The sequence below is a fragment of the Styela clava genome, chromosome 9 (genome assembly GCF_964204865.1).
Source record: "Styela clava chromosome 9, kaStyClav1.hap1.2, whole genome shotgun sequence".
Classification (NCBI taxonomy): Eukaryota; Metazoa; Chordata; class Ascidiacea; order Stolidobranchia; family Styelidae; genus Styela; species Styela clava.
In genome coordinates, this window is record NC_135258.1 from 20,735,929 (window position 1) to 20,758,950 (window position 23,022).

The 23,022-nt window shown below is 35.9% G+C and overlaps 3 protein-coding genes across 5 annotated transcripts in view; 1 reads left to right on the forward strand and 2 right to left on the reverse strand.

The window, feature by feature from the left end:
* Positions 1 to 4,092, forward strand: part of LOC120338990 (uncharacterized) — a 10,135-nt gene extending 6,043 nt beyond the window's left edge. The window contains exons 3-5 of one of the 2 annotated variants that reach the window (XM_039407020.2): positions 504 to 719; positions 1,575 to 1,707; positions 1,787 to 4,092. In XM_039407020.2, the coding sequence (XP_039262954.2) occupies positions 504 to 719; positions 1,575 to 1,707; positions 1,787 to 3,720 (2,283 nt within the window). In that variant the 3' untranslated portion in view covers positions 3,721 to 4,092. The remainder of the gene's footprint in view (positions 1 to 503; positions 720 to 1,574; positions 1,708 to 1,786) is intronic. The other variant, XM_039407019.2, reaches the window with a different exon arrangement.
* LOC120339173 (protein smoothened-like) overlaps positions 1 to 11,860 on the reverse strand; it is a 26,048-nt gene extending 14,188 nt beyond the window's left edge. Inside the window, exons 1-12 of one of the 2 annotated variants that reach the window (XM_078116530.1) lie at positions 11,540 to 11,860; positions 10,958 to 11,057; positions 10,358 to 10,466; positions 9,684 to 9,887; positions 7,974 to 8,146; positions 7,449 to 7,599; positions 7,200 to 7,324; positions 6,630 to 6,793; positions 5,878 to 6,101; positions 5,522 to 5,616; positions 4,799 to 4,912; positions 4,536 to 4,656 (exon numbers count right to left, since the gene is read on the reverse strand). In XM_078116530.1, the coding sequence (XP_077972656.1) occupies positions 4,536 to 4,656; positions 4,799 to 4,912; positions 5,522 to 5,616; positions 5,878 to 6,101; positions 6,630 to 6,793; positions 7,200 to 7,324; positions 7,449 to 7,599; positions 7,974 to 8,146; positions 9,684 to 9,887; positions 10,358 to 10,466; positions 10,958 to 11,057; positions 11,540 to 11,726 (1,767 nt within the window). In that variant the 5' untranslated portion in view covers positions 11,727 to 11,860. The remainder of the gene's footprint in view (positions 1 to 4,535; positions 4,657 to 4,798; positions 4,913 to 5,521; positions 5,617 to 5,877; positions 6,102 to 6,629; positions 6,794 to 7,199; positions 7,325 to 7,448; positions 7,600 to 7,973; positions 8,147 to 9,683; positions 9,888 to 10,357; positions 10,467 to 10,957; positions 11,058 to 11,539) is intronic. The other variant, XM_078116531.1, reaches the window with a different exon arrangement.
* On the reverse strand, positions 11,782 to 15,060 carry LOC120335995 (kelch-like protein 12). The gene has a single exon (XM_078116532.1). The coding sequence runs from the start codon at positions 14,257 to 14,259 to the stop codon at positions 12,616 to 12,618; it is 1,644 nt and encodes a 547-aa protein (XP_077972658.1). The 5' UTR covers positions 14,260 to 15,060; the 3' UTR covers positions 11,782 to 12,615.
* Between the last annotated feature and the right edge of the window lie 7,962 nt (positions 15,061 to 23,022).

Consider the following 23,022-nt stretch of genomic DNA (forward strand, 5'->3'; position numbering starts at 1 on the left):
CCTTCCTGTATTAAAGGTTGCACACCCCTGCATCAAATGATGTAATATTGAATACCCTAAACCAGGGTTTCTCAAACTGGGCCACGGTACGAACCAGTTCTTTGTGGGCCACAATCAAAATTGCTGGCCGCAACTGATAAATATATTATGAATACAGTTATTTTATGCACCATGTTTGATAAAAAATGAATAAATAAAAAAATCACAGTGAATTTACTTCAAATTAAGGTGTTCAGCGCACAAATTGTACTTAGTGAATAATTTACGGCGGTCTTTTTCGATAAGAGCAGGGGGCACCAGTGTTAGGAGTCCTTGGAACGGGCAACAAAGCATTGAAGTTTGAGAACCACCGTACTCATTTAAAGCCTCATTTAATAAAAAAGACCGATACAATTGTAATTGCCCACCGGACAAAAGTTGGAACTAAAAAAAATTCAATAGCTAACATTTCTATTGTTACTTATTAAATTTAAAGTAGAAAAACTTTATTTTCTATCTTACAGATTGGTCAAAGTGAATGGTCAAAATGTCTGGGAACGGGATGCGAGGACACAGTACAACGTTCTGTGAGAACTTGTGCCTTCAAAGCAGTAAACAGAAACTGTCGATCAATACTGACGAGATACTGCAATCCAACGGATATTTGTTATGGAACATGGTCAAGTTGGACATCGACTAGTCCTGAATGCAAAGATCAATGTAGTGTTGATCGAAGCAGAGTAAGACGATATATTATCATAGTACATATTTTGACGGTCCATGAAATAACTACCGTATTTGTTCATATTCACGCAGGTATCATACAAATGGTACTGTAACCAGAAAAACTGAATCTTGGGAATATAACAGCAAATAGTGATATAAATATTTCAGTGCAACCTTACGTTTATCAAATAAATATCCATATATTGAGGATCACATTAATAAGTAGCCTATAGAAGAAAATGAATATAATCGGTATTCCTGTACTATGTGTACCAGGTTAGGGTTAGGCCATAATTTTATTCTGATTTTCCTTATTTTAGTTCTATTACGAGTTCGGGGACTGTCTGTGTTAGCCAAGTGAATATACCCCCCCCTGCCCATTGGTTTCAGTCCAATTACAAAAATTTAATGTAAAAGAGGCGAACAAAATTAGCTACCTCCATATTGATAATCAATATATAGCCCAGTGGGCAGTGATCATAAGATTTTTGCAACTTTGACACAGCACGATAGCCTAGTAGTGCGTAAAGCGTTGACTTAAAGTGTTGGAATCATCAAGATTTGACATATTTTACTTTTTGGACACGTTTAGTGGACATAACGATCGTTTCAATATTATGTTGTTATTGTTATTATTTGTCTCTATCATTTTTAAAAAATCGCTTTTCTCTTCGAATACTGGACCAATTGCTTTGAAATTTTCGGTGGTTAAAGATAAAATTTTTCTCCAGAAGGCTATTACTTTTTTTTTTCTCGCTATGACGTCATCAAAATTATTGCCATTGGGTGGCGCTACGTGTCCATATATTTGAGCATAGCTCTCTTGTCTGATAAAAACCTTTCATACTTTGTACGGTAATTTATTTAAGGTACTCCAGAGAACATGCATGAAAGATGGAGAGAAAAGTATAAGTTGTGCTTCGAAGAATGCTGGGAGTACTACTATAAAACAAGAAACACTTATCGATGATTGTTCTGCTAGCCCACCATGTCAAACAACAGGTACTACTTTGTTATAAATCGTTTCCAGAATTGGAGTAAATTTAAATATAAATAATATATTCAAACTATTCTATCACAGAACCAAGCACAACTACCTCAGCCACTACACACATAACTACGATAGCCACTACTACACACATAACTACAAAAGCCACTATGCTTACTACTTTGACTACTAGTACGAGTATTGTGAGTACAACAACCACAAGACCAAAAACTATCTTATCTTCATGGAGTAGTTGGACCTCCTGTACTGCAGATTGCAAGATGAAAACAGGAACAAAGAAAAGAACACGAAAGTGTTCGTACGAGAATGGAAACAAAGCACCAGATGATTCCTGTGGCAGATTGCAGATGGTGCATGTCGTAGATTGTATATATGAGAATGCTGATAAATGCAATGAAGACAGAGGTTTGAGTGGGAAAGCGGTAATTGCGAAAACAACTTCTAAGTCTCCAATCACAGTACGAACCATAAATGATTCTGAGAATGGAAGTAATCAAAAATTCCTAGGAATTAATTCATTCGGTAATACAACCCGTATGGAAGTTATGACGACAGCAAATCCTGCAAAAGAAAATGGTGGAAAATGGCAATGGCAGGTTCTTGTAATTGTGCTTGCAACAACAGCCTGTCTTATTATATTCGTCATTTTCATATATATCTTTTGTGGAAAGCGAAATAAAGCAAAAGAAAAGAAGAAACGAACCATTGGTGAAATATCAATAGTTGGTTTGCAATCACACACTGGATTTATGGATGGTATGGAATCTTACGGATTTGCCAAAAGCATGATGCCGAAAGATGACTTACTAGCGGCACTAAATCCAAATGCAGAAAGTTCCAAATCTGTTGGGAATGTTGGAACATATCAAAGCACTACTACACCAGCAAGGGAACTTCCGAATGTGCCACTGACAGAAACTGAAGCCCTAGTTAATCAGAATTCACACAATAAGAATCACATCTATGAAGAGATGAAATATACTGGCAAAGATAACACAAACGACTTGGCAGTAGTAAAATGTACAAGTCCTGTTAAACCAATACGAAGAGCTTTATCTTATCATGAAAGCAGTTGTAAAAATTCGTTAAGTATTCCAGAGAATGAAATCCCTCAAATGAGGAGACAGAGTTGTTTTTCAGGCCAAAAAAGCTCGATACCCAGAAGAGCCCCACCAAAGAAACCGCCAAGAAAATCATCAATATTCTTGGGAGAAGTGGTTGAAAATAATAACAACAGTGAAATGAAAGAGGTTCCGAAATCACTTTATGAAGCTTCAAAAAATACGATATCTCCAGACCTTCAGTTTATAAATTTGATTCAGCCACCGAATTTCAGTCCAACCACAGATGACGGAAATTATAACTCACTTAAAATACCAAACTCACTGCAACAACAACAAAAAATGATGTCAAGGTCTGCACCAGTATCCCCCAATCATTCATACTTTGGTACACATGCACAACAAACACCATATATGCAGTACATGCCTATGGTTATGCCATACAATCCTATGCCAATGATGGCGTCATGTCAAAACCAGAACGGTGGCATCATTTATATGCCTGTGTCACCCATGTATACACAAGTTACAACTCCTCATATGATGCCATCTCCCCATCCACAGAGCACTCCATTGCATGGGGCTGACACTGTTTTTAAAAATATCAAAGCGCAACAGGCCCCAAAACCTCGACCAAGAACTATGTATTTGCCCCGGATCTCCATTTCAACGACGGAGACATGTAAACACAAATTATCGCCACAGACTACAATCAGAAGTCCAATATTAGAAGACTATGCGGAAATGAGGCGTTTGTCAAGTAGTATGTTAACAGATGATGATAATGCAAGGCCATTGTTAAAAACACAATTAGTTCATGAACTGCATGGCACACATAGGCGTACTCCATCTAATAATTCAGTAGAATCAGATGCATCAAGTTCCAGCAACATACTTCAAGATGATGAAGGATATTTGGCACCTACTCTCATACAAAACTGCTGAAACCGAGTTTATCACGATGATGACAATATTGCATACATAAGTTTTTGTTATACAATAATACAACTGACTGTTTTTTAAACTCCATACAATCCACTACAAATTTTAATATAAAACAAAACATTGAAATAGTTGGAAATGAATTAACAACATTAATATTGAAATTAACATTACCAAACCATTTCAATATTTTTCGTTTTATATCAAAATGCCAAATATTCAGGCATTCTGAACAGTAGAATTGAATTATTTTGTTTAAACTGCATGATACTAATTTTTATTTATTTAAAAACTGACCTGTTCAAATGTATTACAATATTAACTGCTTTACTCAATTATTACATTATTTTTTGCATTTTTTAACTTTTTTTATTTTGAATAACATTCTTTTTTCATTCATTTCTATAAAAAGTCTCTGCTATTGATTATAACCTACATAACCTATAAGAAGTTCCCATTATACTTGCAGAAATACATTTTCTGAAAAGTGCTGAATTACAATATTACACAGGGTGACAACAAAAAAAAACATAAATATGTTCATTACTTCCATGTAAATTAACAATTACAACAATGTTGTAAACTGCTTGTCTGAGGAAGTCTGATTTAGATGTTAGGTCAGACGAAACCTTACAGAAATAAATTTGTGTAAGTGTGCAGCAGGACTCTTGAACTGCATAGTATGGTATTTTTATTCCTGCTACAGCATCCTTGCATTTTACGCACACAAATTCATTATCGCAAATGCATTGAGAAAGAATTGGGAGTTAGTCTCGCACAACCTCTACTGACAATAACTTTATTGATATTGATTTTACCTGAGATACACTATTCAAGTCAAAGTCCATCCCAACAGGATCCTGATGTGTGATTGTGTGTTCACTGAATTCAAGATCTTCTGGGTTGAATCCACCATTATCAGTACCCTCATTTTCTTCCCTGGTAACAAGTAATTAAAAAAAAAATTTCAGAATAGCTTGAGTCTCTGGCCCAGAAAAGAAGACAATAATAAAGTGTGAGTGAAGGAGTGTTTGCTTACAGTTACAGAAGTTAAAAGATAGGTAAATTTTTATTCACATACCCTGCATCTCTACGCTTTCCCCGGCCCAAAATATGTCGATTGGCAAATGCTTTGGCAATGATCCTGCTTCTGCGACGAATTCTCTTCATTTCATTATCACTACGTCCAATTAACCTTGAAAGTAAAGAAAATTATTTTATCAAACAGTAAGTAAATATTATTTACTGTTTTGAGTAAGCATACATATTGGCAAGGTACTATACTATACTACAGGGTTTTAGACAACCCGTCACTGAAATCCAGATGCTTTTTGACAAAGTTAATTTTACAAAATTTTGATTTGTCTGATTTGAACTTGATCTATTTTCAAAATTGATGCTATAATTCAACGTTTGGCCAACTAGAACACTAACTTTTACTTAATAACTTCTATATAAATAAATATTTACTGTTTGAATGTTTCAATCTGCTTGCTTCACCACACACATGTAATCATTGAGCCTCTACTTATTATTACTAAGTAGGTATTACATATGAGGTATTTATATGAGGGTGCTGGTTTGGTGATTGTTCAATATTGTTCGTAACAGGCTCACAGAAGCAGGAATGTGTATCTGCTTTGACGGCAAATGGAGTTATCATACCATACTAAATAATTTTGACTGATCGGAAAGTTTAAGGCAATCAAGTCACTTGTTGTAGATATTCCCATTAATTTGTTCAAAATATAAGTTTCAGATTCAGTTGAGATAGCTAATTACTAAAATGATTAAAACTTCTCACTTGAACCAGGCTCTTCTCCAATTCATGAAAGATGCTTTCGTCCAAACCCAAGTACTCATTACTATTCCAGTTCCGAACATTGCAAATAAGTGAAGCTGAATAAAAACAATTACACAAAATTAAAACAATATAATATGAAAAAGAAGAATTCCCAATTCCCCAACTAAAAACTATCCATGGTGTCAAATTCTTTATTATTCTGTTAGTGTTCTGTTAAAATATCCCATTAGTATGTTATGATGACAGGTATCATTACAATGAATTATTATTAGAAAAATCAAAAAAATTGATTTATTCTATGAAAATTTCATTGCTTTTAAGATAACATCCTTCTTTCATAAAATCAAAAGACAAACCTTCATGACTGCAATATTGGGACGATTTTTAATTTTACATCCCCCTGCTTCAGGTGCAGCAGGATCATCAATTTCCACTCTCAGTTTTTCCAAAATTGTAATATTTGCATCACATCTAATGAAATCACGAAAGCTTCTATCCCACAGAGGTTGGTTGACGATTTCGTAGACATGTGATGCAAAAGTCACAAACACAAAAATAAATGCAACCAATGCAAAGAGACCTGAAAAAAAAAAATTTTTTTTCAGTGAAATACAAGGACTATAATCACATGACAAACCTCCAATCTGGTCATCTGCCCAGGTTACGGTCATAGATCAAGCGTTTTAAATTAATGGCATGGGTAATGTCATTATTTAATTGGCTCAAGCAGGCTATCCCTGTATTATTTAAACTCGTGATTCACGGATGTGTGGCCGCAAGCATGTTCTTAACGCTTATAATGATCAGTTAGCAACCATCACGACTCCCAAATCCAAGTTAATCATTCCAATGACTGGGTCTAACTGGATATCATATGTTGAGAATATTAAAAAAAAAGCAACGATCTCAACCTCAAATTTCTGAAAAAACCAAGTGGAAGTTGAATCTTCCAAATATTGAGTGAAAATTTAGATATGACTTACTAAGATTAGGTGTTATTAAATTGAAAATCCAGAGATTTTCCATGTAAATGGAATTAGGACGCTTTACTTAGGCGACTCCATAATGTAATGTTACTGTTCAGTAACCAACTCTTTACATTGTTTACCTATTCTAATCATTGTCCATGTTATCTTGGAAATAGCACTTTCGCTCAGAAGACCATCATGTCCTGTCTTTAGGCTGAGTAAGCAACCGAGTCCACCAAATAAATAAAAGCCACCAGCAAATAACATCAGTCCAATAGGTATCAGAAGAAATCCCATGCGATACCTGAAAACAAGCAATGTTGATGAACTTGAGTATAGTTAACCACTAATGATGCAATGAATTGACTCTTTTCCCAGCTTTCAAATTAAGAAAAATTCACAATAGGTGGCTCATGATTATTAACAACAACTAACGTTCTGAGTATACAGGATGATCCAAAAAAAACATTGAATTACTTCTATAAAAAAGAAATATGAATTTAACTCTTGAACTTTTGTTTTTTACAATAAAAGGTTACGTTTGTTCTACCTTGAATGTGTTCAAATTGTGATTGTTTTATTTTGTAGAATATTTTTAAAAGACAAAAACCAACATTACTGAATCAAACTTCAGTTGGCCGAATATGGAAAATCATAACATATTTCTCATTGAATTAGAATTAAACGAACTCAATTATAAATTTAAATACCAATGATTGTTGTATCCAATAAAACAAATTCCACTCATAGAATCACCATCAATTTGTGATACTGACAAGGACGCAATTAACAGAGCAAAAGCTATCGACCATGCAAACAAGTGGAAATGAAGAGTCTAAAAATTAAACGAAAAACAAAATTATATCATGCAAAAAATATGGAAAAATTATCGAAAATTATCAAATAGAAATCGATGTAGGCTATATATTCAATTATTCAAGTTGTTAAGTAATACCGACCTTTCCTTTAAGAGGTTCACTTGATTTTCCTAGAGCCTGAAACATGGCTTTCCATGAATATGACAACACAACAAACCATGCAACGCCAGCCATAACAAAAAAATAAACGAACGTAAATATGATCACACAAGAAGGAGACTCATCGTGCCCACTAAAATAAAATAAAAAACATTTCATAATAAAGATATAAATGAAATCACATTCAACACAGAATAGAAATAACAGCAACAATTAAAACAAAACATTCAATCTTCACAAAAAGTAACATTGAAAAAATGAAATAAGACAGAAGAGTTTGAAAGCATCATAGCTCAAAACTGGACAATGAAATAACATATATATTCAAATATTTGATTAAGTAGAAAAACAAGTATGGAAAAAGTCACTCACATATACCAGAAATGAAAATTCTCTACTATCAGATTAAAAAAAAAATTCAAACATCCAACATACCGGTAACAATTTCTTTTATTTTATATTTGCCTTTTTTTATCATGAATATACTTTCATGTGAAATAATCTTACACAGGTTCTCCAAGTCTGACAGTTCCATCTTTTCTGCAAACAATTTCATTCCTTGAATCTTGAAAAAATTGAGCCAACCATCCAAATGTACAGAGGAAAAAACAAACATTTATGTAGAAAATAATTCGAGCTGGATATCTGCTGGAATTTTTCCAATCGATAAAGAAGGAAAGCTGAAAGAACAACATGAAAAATGTGTTTGTAAGATGAATATGAATAAATTGGAGTGAAGAACGTACAATCTGGTTAATTAGATTAGAAATGATAATATTGATTGCAGACATATAATTGTAGAGTGACCAAAAAAACAAAACACAGGTCATATTCGATAGAAAACATAACTTTTGTGCAAAGCGTCTTAGATTACCGAAACTTTTGTGTACAATTGTGTGAAATAAATTTTTTTCATATTCGTAGAAGCAAATAGGAAATTAATCTGTTCTCTTTGTCTGGGTCACCCTGTATGATCTAGTATCATTGGCCCCCATTATTGGATGTGAATTCAAAGCTAAGATAGTCAGTTTTCAGTCAAACTGTAATAGTTGGTGCAAATAATTTACTTTGTCTATATTGTGCTAATTTTGACAATTGAATTCCCTTCTATTTTCAAGTCAATTCGTATTAGGATTATATTTAATGAAAATATAACCCTAAAACCAAATCCATTCATATTCAAAATATGACTGAACTATTGTTATTATAAAATCAACTTGAAAATTCATTCAAATATCATACTATTATACAAGTTGAAGAAGTATAAAAATGATTTATCCACATTTACAACTCAGTATAATTATGAGATAAAACTGTTTATCACTGTTTCCAGCAGAGAAATTCAAATCAGTTTAAAAAGGGAAAAGGTAATTTGTTACGAACCATAACCTCCGAACAAAAGCGATGGACCTTAACGGACTAACAGCCTGATAAAATATCTGGTCATGCCAAGATGATTTTCAATGGAATAATGAATTCTTGGAATATGGAGCATATTATGTGCATTGCGGTCCATGAATTCCTTAAAAGCATTATTTTCTTTATTAAATTCAGATTGGATTTTGTAAATCATTTCATGATTCCTATATATAATATTACATTTAGATAAGTATTAAATTTTTGATTTATATTATCATATTTGTCTATAAATTTCCATTTTATCACTCTCTTGGAATAAAGAAAATCACTAAACTGTGATTATGGGGTGTGTGACCGATTCTCAAACAATTATTTGTAAAATAGAACATATTATTAAGAGTTGAAAATAATTTATTCATAATCTACTATGAGAGTTGACAAAATAAAAATAGCCCGAGGCAAATAGAATAACTGAAGTGGATAATTTACAGTTCAGCCAGACTTGATAAAAAAAACAAAGCCTATGAGCTTCAAAACAGCAATGAACTTGCAATGGAATTATTAGGCTAGCATGATACAATTTGTTAAACAAAATTAACATTGCAATCTGAGGTAAATAAATTTAAAATTTAAATTTTGGCATCTGAATGATCTCACAGCTTATTCTAAAACATTGATCTAAACAAAATGTATTTCCAATAATATAATGTGAGAAATACATAATAATGTTAAATTTTACCTTAAAATATTTAGTAAAAATTATCAAAAATATTCCCTGTGAATGTCAATAAAGGATTAAAGTGAAAATATTAGAAAAGTTTAATTTCAGAATTTATTCAAAAATAAGATTTTTCTCACCATTGCAAATAATGTGCAAATAGCTGTAATAGAAGCCCATACTGCAATAAAAACATGCATGTCGTCATGTTCTGCTTGATCGAAGAGTGGGTTCATGCATTGCAGTCCACATCCCTCCACTCCTTCATACCATGATGAAGGATTAGACGTTTCCATGAGAGGTTTTTCACATTCAGATTCATTGAATTTGGTTTCAATGGCAGTCTTGGAGAAAATAGAATTGATTTAAACATCAAGCATTATAAAATTTTCAACAGCAATTTTACCACACTAAAACAGAACCCAGATCACTTTGAAGATATTCAAGTGCAAAATAAATTTTTGCTATCGATCGTGCTTCTGCAGAACTAACAACTTATCTTTATTCTATACCTTTGTGCACAGCTGCGAGACGCTGCAGTAAAAGTGAAGATGACTAGTTTAAGTGAGTCTTGCAATACACTAACAAGCATATATTTGCTGCGATCGCCTTTCTTGTTGTGGTTGAATGATATATGAGAAAGTCTGACGATATGTTACAGATATAAATTTGTGTCATTGTGCCTCAATACTCTTGTCTTGAATCATTTCAATTGAATGTTCCTCATTTTGAAAAAAAACTACAATTTTCTGAATTAGATTTTGATTATATAAATTAGTTCAAGAAGTATATATAGAAATTATTAATAACTCACAGGGCAGTTGTCGGCAAAAACATTGTCATTATCACACATCATAAAATCTGGCCACCCGTTCTCAATCTCAACAATTTTACATGGTGATCTTGTTTGCTGACAGAGAGACCTGTCAAAAGAAAGAATTCAAATTGGGCCGACAAAATACCAACTGTCATGGAATAGAATGACATTATGTTATTGTTATTTAAAATAACAAAAGCGATAAAAGTGTGAAAATTCCTATTTGTAATATATAACTCCTAATATTGAAACAGCTTTTGTGCGATTATTCATTCCTTGCTAAATTTGTCTATCAATGCATAATGCATATGAACACCGCAAGCCAATAAGTAATAAAAGAATATTTCATTTTGAATCAAATTAATGTGTTAAATTACCAGTGTGACATGTCAGCATTTTGTAAGAAACAACTACAATCCAAATTCCGAAAAATGATGTAAAGTATTGAAGTAATGCTATAGTTTGAGCACCACTGGCAGTGATCAAAATATAAAAAATGACCCAAATATTTTTGCATACAAACCATCTCATCATAACATTCTAAATGTCAATAAATAATGAAGCTTCCAAAGGATTAGTGTAGTCACATATACAGACCTGTCAGGTAGGCTTATTGTTCCGTTTTCACATTTTGGTAAATAAAGTGAACAGAGCAATGGTTGTATCAATTGCCAACATTTTGGTACACTTCTAAGACCTGTATAATAAATGGTTACAGTAACTTGCACTGACAGAAGAATACTATAATATTCTAGTTAAGTATGAAACCAAAACCTATATTTTACATCCATAGTGTACATTGTAGTATCTACCGGTATATATGATATCTATAAAAATTGTGTTCAATTATTTTGCTAGATTATCCAGTGCAAAAAAAATGATCAATTTCAATCATCTAACAGAAGAAGTCCGCAATGGCCTGTTGTTTATTACATTGCACACCATTGATGTGCAAGAGTTTTTTCTAAAATAGGTGCCTTGCCCAACACACAGATGTAATAATGAAAATGAAACAATAGTCCCCTTGAGGAACCAGAAACTTGTCTACGATGAAGATTGCACCAATGTTTCAAAAACATAGCAGACAAAGGAGGCATTTTCAATAAAGAAACATATCTCAAACATGATATTGTTACATTCAAACCTCAAAAACAACAAGGTTATTTAAAATAAACATACCGGACCAAAGAAGCAATTTTTTTCTTGCATCATCCAAAGTTGATGAATCAGTAACCAAGTCTATAGAAGTGTGACTGTAATCCAAAGGAGCTCCAAAACAATCCGTTCCATTCAGTGGAACACATTCTCCTGATACTGGCTTATAGCATGCTTCAGGCACAGGAATAAGTTCCAGGAGGGCATCCATAATGAGACACTACTGTTATGCCAAGACTACATTATAGAACTTACTTCATATAAAGTCTGTTAAGTCAAAAAGTTACAGTGCTCAATTTTGAAATTAGTTACAGTAAAATTATCTGATACATCTTCATCTTGATATCAATTGAAATATGTGCAAAAATATAAATCTAATATAAAAAATATAAAGTTAAAAAAGTCTCACTGTAAACTGTAAAGACATACAATGTAACAATCCACAAAATGACAGAGTCATTGGGAAACTGGTAAATAAACATCATAACATAAGCCAGCTGTATTACAGATACATCATAAAAAATGGGGTCTCATGAAGTATGTGGCCGCAAGACTTCTAGTGGACGTAGCATAATGATTTTTGCATATAATATTCCTGACCCCCACCTGAGTAAGTCGTCCAAAAATTATGTCACTGCGCCATCATAATCACGTCATAGAGCTTGCAAAAGTATAGCTTCGATCGTCCGAAATGGCATCTGTGCCGACTATAATAACTCACTAATGCCAGCAATCTCTCTCTTATCGGTATCGTTACGAGAAAACGAGAGAAATAGCTTGCTTGATTTCGGATGATTATCTGTGTCTTTTAGACCGTATACTTGGAGGGCCTTATTACGTCACTGCGACTTTGCAGTGATGTAATTTACGGATGGCGTAGTCAGGTGGGGGCTAGGAATGACATATGCAAAATTGTTGAGCCAAGCCAATCAGAAGTACTTGTGGGCATGTACTTCAGAAAATGTTGATTAAAATTAACCATGAACAAATATGGAAAAATCGACAATGAAAAATAGTAACCTACAACTATTTAGACATAGAATATAAAACAGAAGCTACATAGATTGTAAATCCAAATAGCTTAAAATTTAGTGCAAAATTCAAAAGCACACGTTCAGTGCCAGAGATCCCCAACACTCATAATCCTTATCAGTCATTCTTTCTATAACTCTCCAAGTATTCTCAGTGGGATCCATTTCTTCTATTGTGTCATCAGAACTCTCACCTCCAACAGCATAAATTTTTCCCTTGATAACGCAAGCTCTAAATGATCCCCTGACAATGTTTAAATCGGGAACTCTGGTCCACATCTCAGTAACTGTATCTAGGCATTCAACGACATTAAGTTCACCTTCTTCGTAAGTCCAACCACCAATCACATAAATCTTCCCATCAAATTCTGCGGGTGCTGCGCCATATCTCTTAGTGGGCATTCTTGGAATAGTGGTCCATTCAGAAAGCACTGGGTCAAATTTCGCAGAATTGATTGTAATGTGTCCACCGATGACATAAATATAATTCTTCACTGCTATAATGGCAGTGAGGGAATGTGCAACTGGCTGAGGTCTATCTGTCGCATATGACCAGATTCTAGATAATATATCAAACTTTTCTACAATTGAGGATCCTTCTCCAGAATCTTCAAATAAATAGATAATATTGTCAACAACAGCTGGTGTAACTCTATTATCTGTTAAACTACGACATGGAAGTTGATCCCAGCTGGGATTTGGTGCAGTATAATCCAATGTATAATTACAGCTATTTATTTCGAACACATAAATGATGTCATTAACCAGTGCAGTAGAAAACACATGATCATTAAACTCATCACTAACATCACACAATTTTGTCCAAGATTTTTGTTGCGGATGGAAGCATTGGATAGATTTTGAAGGCGTATCAAATATTGCAATTACATTGTCGCTCTCATCAACATCAGATTCAAAATTAATATCTTTTGCTTCAACATTACATTGTTTAAACATGCGAGATTGAAGAAGTTTATCCATGCATGAAGCCGAATTGAGCAACAAAGAATCCTTTTCCAGCATATACATTCGATATTGCAAAGGCATTTTTCCTAAATTAAGTTTACAAAAAGCTTCACAAAATGTTGATTTTCGTGCTTCAATGTCAAATTTTGTCCAAATCATCAATGCTTTACACTTGGCAGCTTCAGAAGCCTTCGTATTTTTTGATTCAATCAGAAATGAAAGATATTTATACTCGAAAAACTTGAAATCATCCAGTCTGACAATGGACAGAAAATTTGCTTGTGCATACTCTTTACAATTTTCAATCAATTTGGCTGAATTAAAAAACTCAGCAATATCTTTAGTTGAATGGAAAGAAAATGGAGTTAGTTCTTTCGCAAGAAAATCAAAAATACCATCACAAATCTTCTGCAATTGCATCATATTGGCGGTGTTTAAAACTTGTTCAATATTTTCTTTGGTGACGAGAAGTTTTCCAGAATAAATGTAGTCAATACATTTTTTTACCGACACAGGACATATATGTTTCATTTCAACAAAACCTGTCTGAGCTTCAGAAGTATCATGAGAAAGCATTGCTTTAAAATAATCGGATCCTGCTGACAATACATTTTTATGGGCTGGAAATTCTTCTGATTCAACTTTTATCATAAAATCACACATTTGTTTGTTTTTCCCCATTTCATCAAGGTTTTCTAGTATTGTTACAGCGTGTGACATGTGATCTAAGTCAACGGAATATTCCATTATAGCCCAAGTATTTAGATACAAAGATGCAGAAACTGACTGAAATACATGCAGAAATGTAACAGTTTTTAATTTGGACTTGAAACATGTAAAAAGAATATTGCTATTGCATGGAAACTCATTACAGCATTATGATTTCTGATTACAGACATCACAGCATCAGGACATCAAGCAGTCATGCACATGTGGTAGCCCAGACAAATAATGGTAGTTAAGGAATCAGCACTTCTTGATATCTGAATATTTATGGCATGTATGGTAGGCCTAGTTGAGTTAATTCAGAAATAAGGTTTAAAAACTTTCCACCAGATTAACTAATGGTGGGGGTCTCGTATAGTTTAGAACCACATCCACTTCTAGTTGGCCTGGCTCAACAATTTTTGCATATGTCAATCCTAACCCCCACCTGACTACGTCACCGAAAAATTACGTCATTTGGACGTCACAGTGGCGTAATAGGACCCACCAAAGTATGCGGATGGTCGTCCAATACGCGCATACGATCACCCGAATCGAGCAAGGTATTTCTCTCGTTTTTTCGTCACAACGATCACCATAGGAGAGAGATCGCCGGCGTTAGCGAGTTCGTTATCGGCGGCGCAGATGCCATTTCGGGCGATTGTAACTATACTTTGGCAAGCCATATGACGTGATGGTGATGTCGTAGTGACGTAATTTTTGGATGGCATAGTCAGGTCTGCAGGTGGGGGTTAGGAATAACATATGCAAAATTCGTTGTGCTACACCTACTGGAAGTACTTGTGGTACTAAACTATACTAGACCCAATGGTAGTTGAAGATTTAAGCAATAAGGCGCGGCGGTGTGGCTCAACGGGCTAAGCGTTAGGAATACGCTCGCCACCGCACCTCTAGTCACTCTGCATGGGTTCGCAGGTTCGAATCCCATGCAGGGATGGTTATGTGCGAGAGGATTGCTGGACTCCTCGCCGTCGTTGGGTGGTTCACGTAACCGCTGGTCGGTTACGGCTTCCTCCACCACCAAGTCCATGCTTCCGAAAACAAACAATACAGTAAAAACTAATCCCATACCCGACTTGGAATGGTAACCGGACGAGAGGCCGTGGTTCGCCATATGGATAAGCCGTCTTATCGGCTTTCCTCTCCCCCGGGATAAATATGTAAATCCTATCCTATCCTATCCTATCCAATTCTTGATAGATAAGGTAAGTTTATTTCGACTCCATATTCAGCATAAAAAGCGATTTATTGATTGATAAAAAAAAATAAATAAAAACTGATTATGAAATCAGGAGAGCAAACAAAATCTTGGATAAGGTTTGAAACCTACTTAATACAGGAATTTAAGATGGAAGGTTTTTGCCAAAAAGAAGTGGTAGGCCTAGGTCTGTAGGTGTTCACTCACCTAACATTATTGAGTCACACACACAACTACATGGCTGTAATAAAGTTAGAAAAAAGAAAAAGCTTAGGATAAACAATACCGTAATCCTATACAAAACAAAAAAAAAGCCTAGGAGAAATTAGAATAAAAAGAGGGAATTGTAATAAAAAATAAGAATTGTTACCATTTTAATAATTTTATAAAAGTTCCCAAATTGAATACAGATTTTGTAAATAAGAATGAACAGTATTCAATAAAATGGCATAAAAAAAAAGATTTCGCCAAGCTGAATACCGAATAGTTGGAGTCCTGAAATAGGGTTCACAACTTTCTACTGAATCTATTGTACGGTACAGTACCTACAGACCTATGCATACTGAGAGGCAGACCCTCGCATATACTGATCAATCAATTACTATAAAAATAATTTTTTGTTGCTACAAATGAGACAACAAGACTGAAGGAAAACGATTAAACGAATAAATTTGAAATCCGGAAGTTGCAGTGTTCCCAAGAATGTAAATTCTAGAAAGCTGAAAACTGAAAGGAGGAAAAGGATCAAATTTCTTTTTTTTTTAGAGAGACGAGGTGGTTGCAAGCACTAAAAGGCTGAACCCCAGAAGGAGGAAGTGGATGTAAATCCGTCCAGCAAAAAGTTGGTTGTTGAAGTCACTAAAGGGCTGAACCCATAGAGCAGCGTTTCTCAAACTGTGTCCCGCGGTGCTTTTTTAAAATTTTAGAAAACAAGCTATTCGTATTACACATAGGCGTGCATGCAATGGGTGAGCTTGCGGGGCATAAGTACGCGTTATTGTATTTGCCTGGCCGTACTACAATCACCCGTGTAGTAATTGTTATGTCAAAATGTTTTTGTAAACAAGACGTCCACCTTCCACCATGTTGATTTTCGAGCTTAGTTAGGCCCTTGGCTAACCGAAAAGCAAATTTGGACAAGGTTTGACTATCTGCTTACAAATTTTATTCAATCATCGGTGCAGAAGCTATTAAAGTAATCTAATCATTTGCATTTTCTGCTCTGGATGATATTAAAAGCAGAAAAGGGATCGACGAAATCTCAAGCGCAGTTTCAAGTATTTCGTGGCGTCTGAAGCTGCCGCAAAACCATGGCGATATTTCCTAACCATGGCCGTTATGACCAAACTCATGGCGACTGACTTTTTAGCTGCCACAAACCGATGGCGAGCGCCGAGCTGCCTTTACCGCGGCAGCAAATTGAAAACCAATGGCGGGTAAAATTTTGCTGTCGTAACCACGACAGGTCGGCCGTAAAGACAGGGCTGCCCCTGATGGGGACAAATATTGGGTAAGTTGGAACCTTTTTTTATGGATACAGTCTTGATAGATTTGGGGTTATGTTCCAGGTTTAAGTAGATATAATTCCGCATGGTAAACTAAAATATGGTACATAACTTTGTGAATATACCAGCAATAGCGCCACAAAATCATTGAGGTGTATATACCCCCCAATGCATAAATCATAGCAAAAGACGCCGCGGTTTGTTCGTGGCAGGAGCTGTCATGAAGTGGTAAGAACTGCGACTCCGAAATCTCGTTTCAATTGTTCCTTAAAGCAGGCACACACATCGCATTAACATTTGCAGAATAATCTGACTCTATTTTTTACAATTGTGCCGTGAAATTAATTTTATTTGCTCAGTGCACCGCGAGCAAAAAAGTTTTGGTGTGGTGGGTGGTTGAAAATAAGAACTGAATAAAATTTCTTTCGACGAACAGTGCGGTGGTCGAATTCACAAAAATGATGAACCCTAAAAAAATAAATGGATAAAATTTCTTCAGACAGAAAGTGGTTGTTGAAGTTATTCAAAGGCTAAACCCTAAAATACAAGAATGGGGATGAATTTTTTTTCTCACGGAAGGTGGTTGAAGTGACTAAAATGCTGGACCCTAAAACAAAAGAAGAGATGGTTGAAGTCAATAATAAAAAAACTGAAAATCAGAAAGAAGAAGTTGACCTTTTGTCAAAAAGTGAGGTAGTTATATTCAGTAGTGGGATTCAGCTAGTTCGCACCGGTTCTATAGAACCGTCTCACGGAATTTTATGGGATCAGCGAAACGGTTAGCATTACTGGAAAAAGACATGAATTTTGTAACAGAACCGTTAAAAAAATATGACATTTGTGTGACGGAACCGGCTGACGAAAATTTGGATCCCACAATGCCGATACCGATACGCCGATATTACAAAAAGGCCGATATTCCGATACCGATACTATGTAACTATTACCTCAATTAAGTGTGCTGTGTAGGGCAGGCGGGTTAAAACAATGGTTTTTGAGCGTTATCCATAGTACACATTATTTCAGATTGAAAAAAAGATATATCACATAATATGAAATTGATGTTTGGTATCCAGATGCATTATTTGATTCAGATGCATTGTGCACCGACGCTAGTAATCTCGGTGTTGAATTAGAAAACTTATAGGCCGGGATGTTCAATACCAATTCAATATTAAAATCGTAAACTTCGAATATCGTTTTTCGTGTTTAAAAGAATAACCAATATCGCCCACGCATTCTAGCGCAGCCGTCATACGTTTAAATTTAAAGCATATTTAAAATATTTTATTTTGTGTTTAATCGTAATCGTCGCGGCAATAAATTACAGTTAAAATAAAAGGATATCAATCAGCGCCGACTAGAAGTACCTATAATACGTCGAGAATGTTTTTTATTTTACTATTTTATAACATTTCAAAATTACTATCGTATATTTTGAGACAGTTTAGGCAGTGGCGGCGCGTGGTCATTTTGACAACCGGGGCAAGCTACTGCGGGACCAAGTCACCCCCATCTACGGGGACAGGATGAGCGCTGTAAGTTCTCCCATCATTTTATGAGTATAAAAACCATTCCATCGGTAACAACCAATCGGCAAAAGCGACAATTTTTAACGATAAGGAAGTGTCTTTAAAACCGGTCCAAGTCAAAGGATTAATAAATATAGACATAGTTTATTTTGAAACCTCTTTCAAAAGTAAAGGCAATATTTACCGAGATAGATACAATGACATATTAACAAAAACTTCGGGAAAGCAGACAAAACCTAAAATAAGGTTTAAAACGTTACTATGAAGAAAGGAAAGGTAATGCAAAGATAAGGACATGCGTCGCTCACTCATAGATATATATGCTGCTAGACTTCTACTGCTTGAACATATATGCAACACGCCGCGGTTTCTTGGAAGCAAAATGCTCAATGACGCGCTGATTAAAGTCATGCATCCCAGAAATAACGTCTCTGTGAATGGATAAAACAGCCAAGGAATTTAATCTATCTTGCTTCATTGTGTTTCTGAGATACGTTTTAATACGCTTCAGCGTGCTGAATGTTCGCTCTGCGTTGGCGGAAGAAATAGGCGTCGTCAAAATGATGACCAGAAATTTTGCAGACGCCGCAAAGGTAGTTACTAGAGTGTTATCTATGAGGAACCCATAGAGCGCGCAAGTTGATGTGATGTTCAAAAAAGTTTGATTGGTGTATATACATCGCAATTCATTTTCCAATTTACCCACGTTTATTATGGGGTAAAATTTGGAGACAGTAGCCAACAAATGGATGGGAAATTGACGTGCAAATTTTGAAAAAATTTTGGGGTTCATCAAAGAGAACGCGGCAAGGTGTTCAGTGCGCAGACGATCGCCTATTTGATTCACCAGAATGTCACAGCATTCCTTTGCAGACAAAATCAAACGCTGCGTTGTTTGCCCGCGGCGTAAAGAAGCACTCCATGTGCGTCGTATTTTATTGTTTTCCGGATACGAGATACAGCATCGCAGAAGTCTGAAATACACGACTGCACAGACGCTCCATCCATTAGCCTTGACTGCAATGCGCCGTATAATACATCCACGTGATAGAATATTGTGGAGAAAAAATGAAAACTCACCATCTTCTAGCAGACGCTTTAGACCTGCCGCCTCCCTCACAGAGCGTTCGTCCCAAACCGGAGAGCTCTGAATGCCATTGAAACACTCAATGAGCTCAGACCTAATTTCGGACACGCCCTGCACCACGCGTGATTGGAAGTTCCAACGTGTTGGTGCACAAGCTGGGAGACGGCGGCTACATATCTGGCGAAGGAGGTCAGAGCGCTTCGGCGAAACGGAAAAAAATGAAGAAAACCCCGAAACATTTGCAAAAAATATACGGACGAGAGGGGTATCAAGACACATATTTTTAATAACGAGGTTAAATTGGTGTGCATAACAATGTAAAAAATGCGCATGAGGAAAATCTTCTTTTATATAAACTTGAACACCATGTTTCGACCCGCGATTGACTGCCGCGCCGTCATAAGTTTGAGCTATCAATTTTGACTTCGCGTTGTAAGGCTGTAAGACTTCTTTCAGTACAGCCGATATCCCGCAAGCCGTGCGATCAACGATTGGTACAAAACTGTGAAATCTCTCGGTAGGTTTACCATCTTTCACAAACCGAAAAATCACAGCCAGTTGGGAAACGCACGTGATGTCAGTTGTCTGGTCAGACTGAATCGAAAGGAACTGGCAATTCTCAATTTCCAGAGCCAAATGTTGTAAATAAATTTTATACATTGAGTCGAGCAAATCATTTTGGATATCCTTAGATGTCCCTTTCGAAACAGTTGCGGCATCAAGATGATCTCTCAATACTGTATCTAGGGATGCGGTGTATTCCACCATATCCAAAAATACCCCTCTATTAGAAGAGCCAGCCCGTTCATCGTGCCCACTGAGGGACAGCTCGTGACAACCAATGAACTTCAAAACATCTATCAATCGACCGAGAACATGGCGGTTTTTCTCGACGTTTTGGTTGTGCCGACGAATAAAAAACCGCGCGTCCTTCATCCAACTGTGCTGCAATATTAACATTTCCGAATGTTCGGTATTTTACTGCATTGTCCAGATGCTCCATAGAAGATTGATGATTCCTGGCACGCTCGGAAAGATGTTTAAGATCTCTAAAACCAAATTACACGCAAAAAGTAGGCAATAAAAACAAAAAAGTGCATTTTTGTCCTCGCTGTAACAAACCATTCGTGTTTTTTATACCAAGTTTCTGCGCAGAATGTACGCCGACGCTTTCCTCCGTCATGGGATTGTTCCAGTGAACAATTTTTTGGTTGATAAGGCCCAAGACGTTGTACCTCTAATTTTTGTTCCAGCGGCAGCTGCGAAAACGGAGTGCGAAGTAGTGCATCAACCTTATTCATTATGAGGTCTAAGGCCAAGAAATGCGAAGCCGGAAAGAAGTGAGGAGCTCAAAAGGAATGTGGAAAATCGAAAGCAAATGGACTAAAGGTCTCTAACTGATTCAAATAGCGAAACAAGCGACAAAAACGAAGGCGAGGAAACTATCAACTCTTCAAGCAACCAACGAACGAGAAGGAACGCGTGAATATGTCAACACGTTGTTGTAAGAAACGTCGGCATTGTGTCGTCATAATTTCGGGGCTAGCCCCGATCGGTCCCGATGATTTAGTAAAAGAAACAGAAAACAAACGAGACAAACGCGCCGAGTGGAAGATAAAATAGAGAATACGATATACAATGAGCAACCGGGGCAAAATCGGTGTCGTCCCGTCGACGTTCGGCGAAGGCTTTGCGAGCGAAAAATGAACCATGTCGGGAGAATATGGCTAGTGTAGACAGTCTGTGCAACCGATATTGAGGTATTTTTCGAATATTTTTTGTTATACCGAAAAAACAACCGGGGCATTGCCCCGGTTGGCCCTATTGACGCGCCGCCACTGAGTTTAGGCAATATTTAATACCTGCGTAGGGGAATAATTGCTTTGGATTTAGTTTAACGACGTCGATGGACTAAATTACCCCAGCGTTTGACGATAAATAGTCAGAATTCATAGCCGTGCCAAAAAGTACATGTGCTGTAAAAAAGAACTCCGATTCCACTGTATGATTTAAAACTGGGCGCCTATAGTTGCTCATTTTTCTAGGCTGTGTTGATATATTTTTTCATAATTACTATGTATAGTATGTAATATTAAAATGTCAATATAAATATTTGGCAGCAAAAATAGCCAAATTATTTGAGCTAGTTTAGCTAGTAAATATTTAAAAACAGGTGAATCCTATTCCCGTTACTATTCGCGGGAATGGGGACATGCATGGCCCATAGTTCAAGATCTCTCCAGACAAAAAATAAATCAAAAAGTAGTATTTTAACTTATCTTTTAATACTCTTTTTATATCTCTTTGTCTACTTATTGTAATTGAATCAATTAAGTGGCGTAGCCAGGGGGTTGTTTTGCGTGTCGAACCCCCCCTTTTTTTTTAAATGTAAAAAAAATAAAATCATTTTTCTGTATCATAGATAGCAATTTTCCGTAGCTTGAAATGACCCCCTAGACTACTAAAAACGCGCGTATTCCAGCGTTCGATCGTACCCGCTAGCAGTTTCCATCTAATTTGGCAAAAAAAAATTCAGAACCCCCCCTTTGAAAATTTCTGGCTACGCCCCTGATTCAATTGTATGATTATATATTTGTAAATATTGTATTATATTTTAGTATAGTATTTTTAAATTTGAATTGATCAAAGGCGCAAAAGACCGCTGAAGTTATAAGCGCCATAAAAACAAACAAGAGAGCTATGCTCAAATATATGGACACGTAGAGTCACATAATTTTGATGACGTCATAGCGAAAAAAGAAGTAATAGCCTTCTGGAGAAAATTTTTATCTTTAACCACTAAAAATTTCAAAGCAATTGGTCCAGTATTCGAAGAGAAAAGCGACTTTTTAAAAACGTGTCAAGCGGTACTGAGTTAGCAGTCAGGCAGCATCTTACCTGTACACTGTAGGCCATATACGGTAATTGATCACAGAACAGTTGTTCCCTTGCAAATTTTATGTTGTTTACACTTTAGGACAGATAATTGATCACAGAACAATTCTTCCCTTTCAAATTTTATGTTGTTTCCAGTAGACTCTCATCAAAATAAACAAATATAGTAGGCTACAAGTGCTACAACGCTTGCATTACTGCACTGGTAGGACCGTGAAAGAATAAGTTACGGTAATTTCATTGTGGTAAGACACCGGTACCGGCACCAGTACCAGTATCGTACTTACGTACTGAGCTACCAGTACCGGTACCGAACCTGTAGGTCTGATATTCCGTTCCGCATACGATAGGCTATAAAACTTGCATTGCAGCATTAGTAATACCGCGGAAGGAATAAGTCAATTTCACTGCGTTACGGCACCGGTATGGCAACTTACCAGTACCGACCTACAGTAGCTGTAGTACTGAGCAAGACAATCGATCGCGAAACCGCTTGAAATAAGTGTAAAACAGTGTTCCCATGAGTAAAAATAAATACCGCGAAATTTTGTATGAAATATCATATCT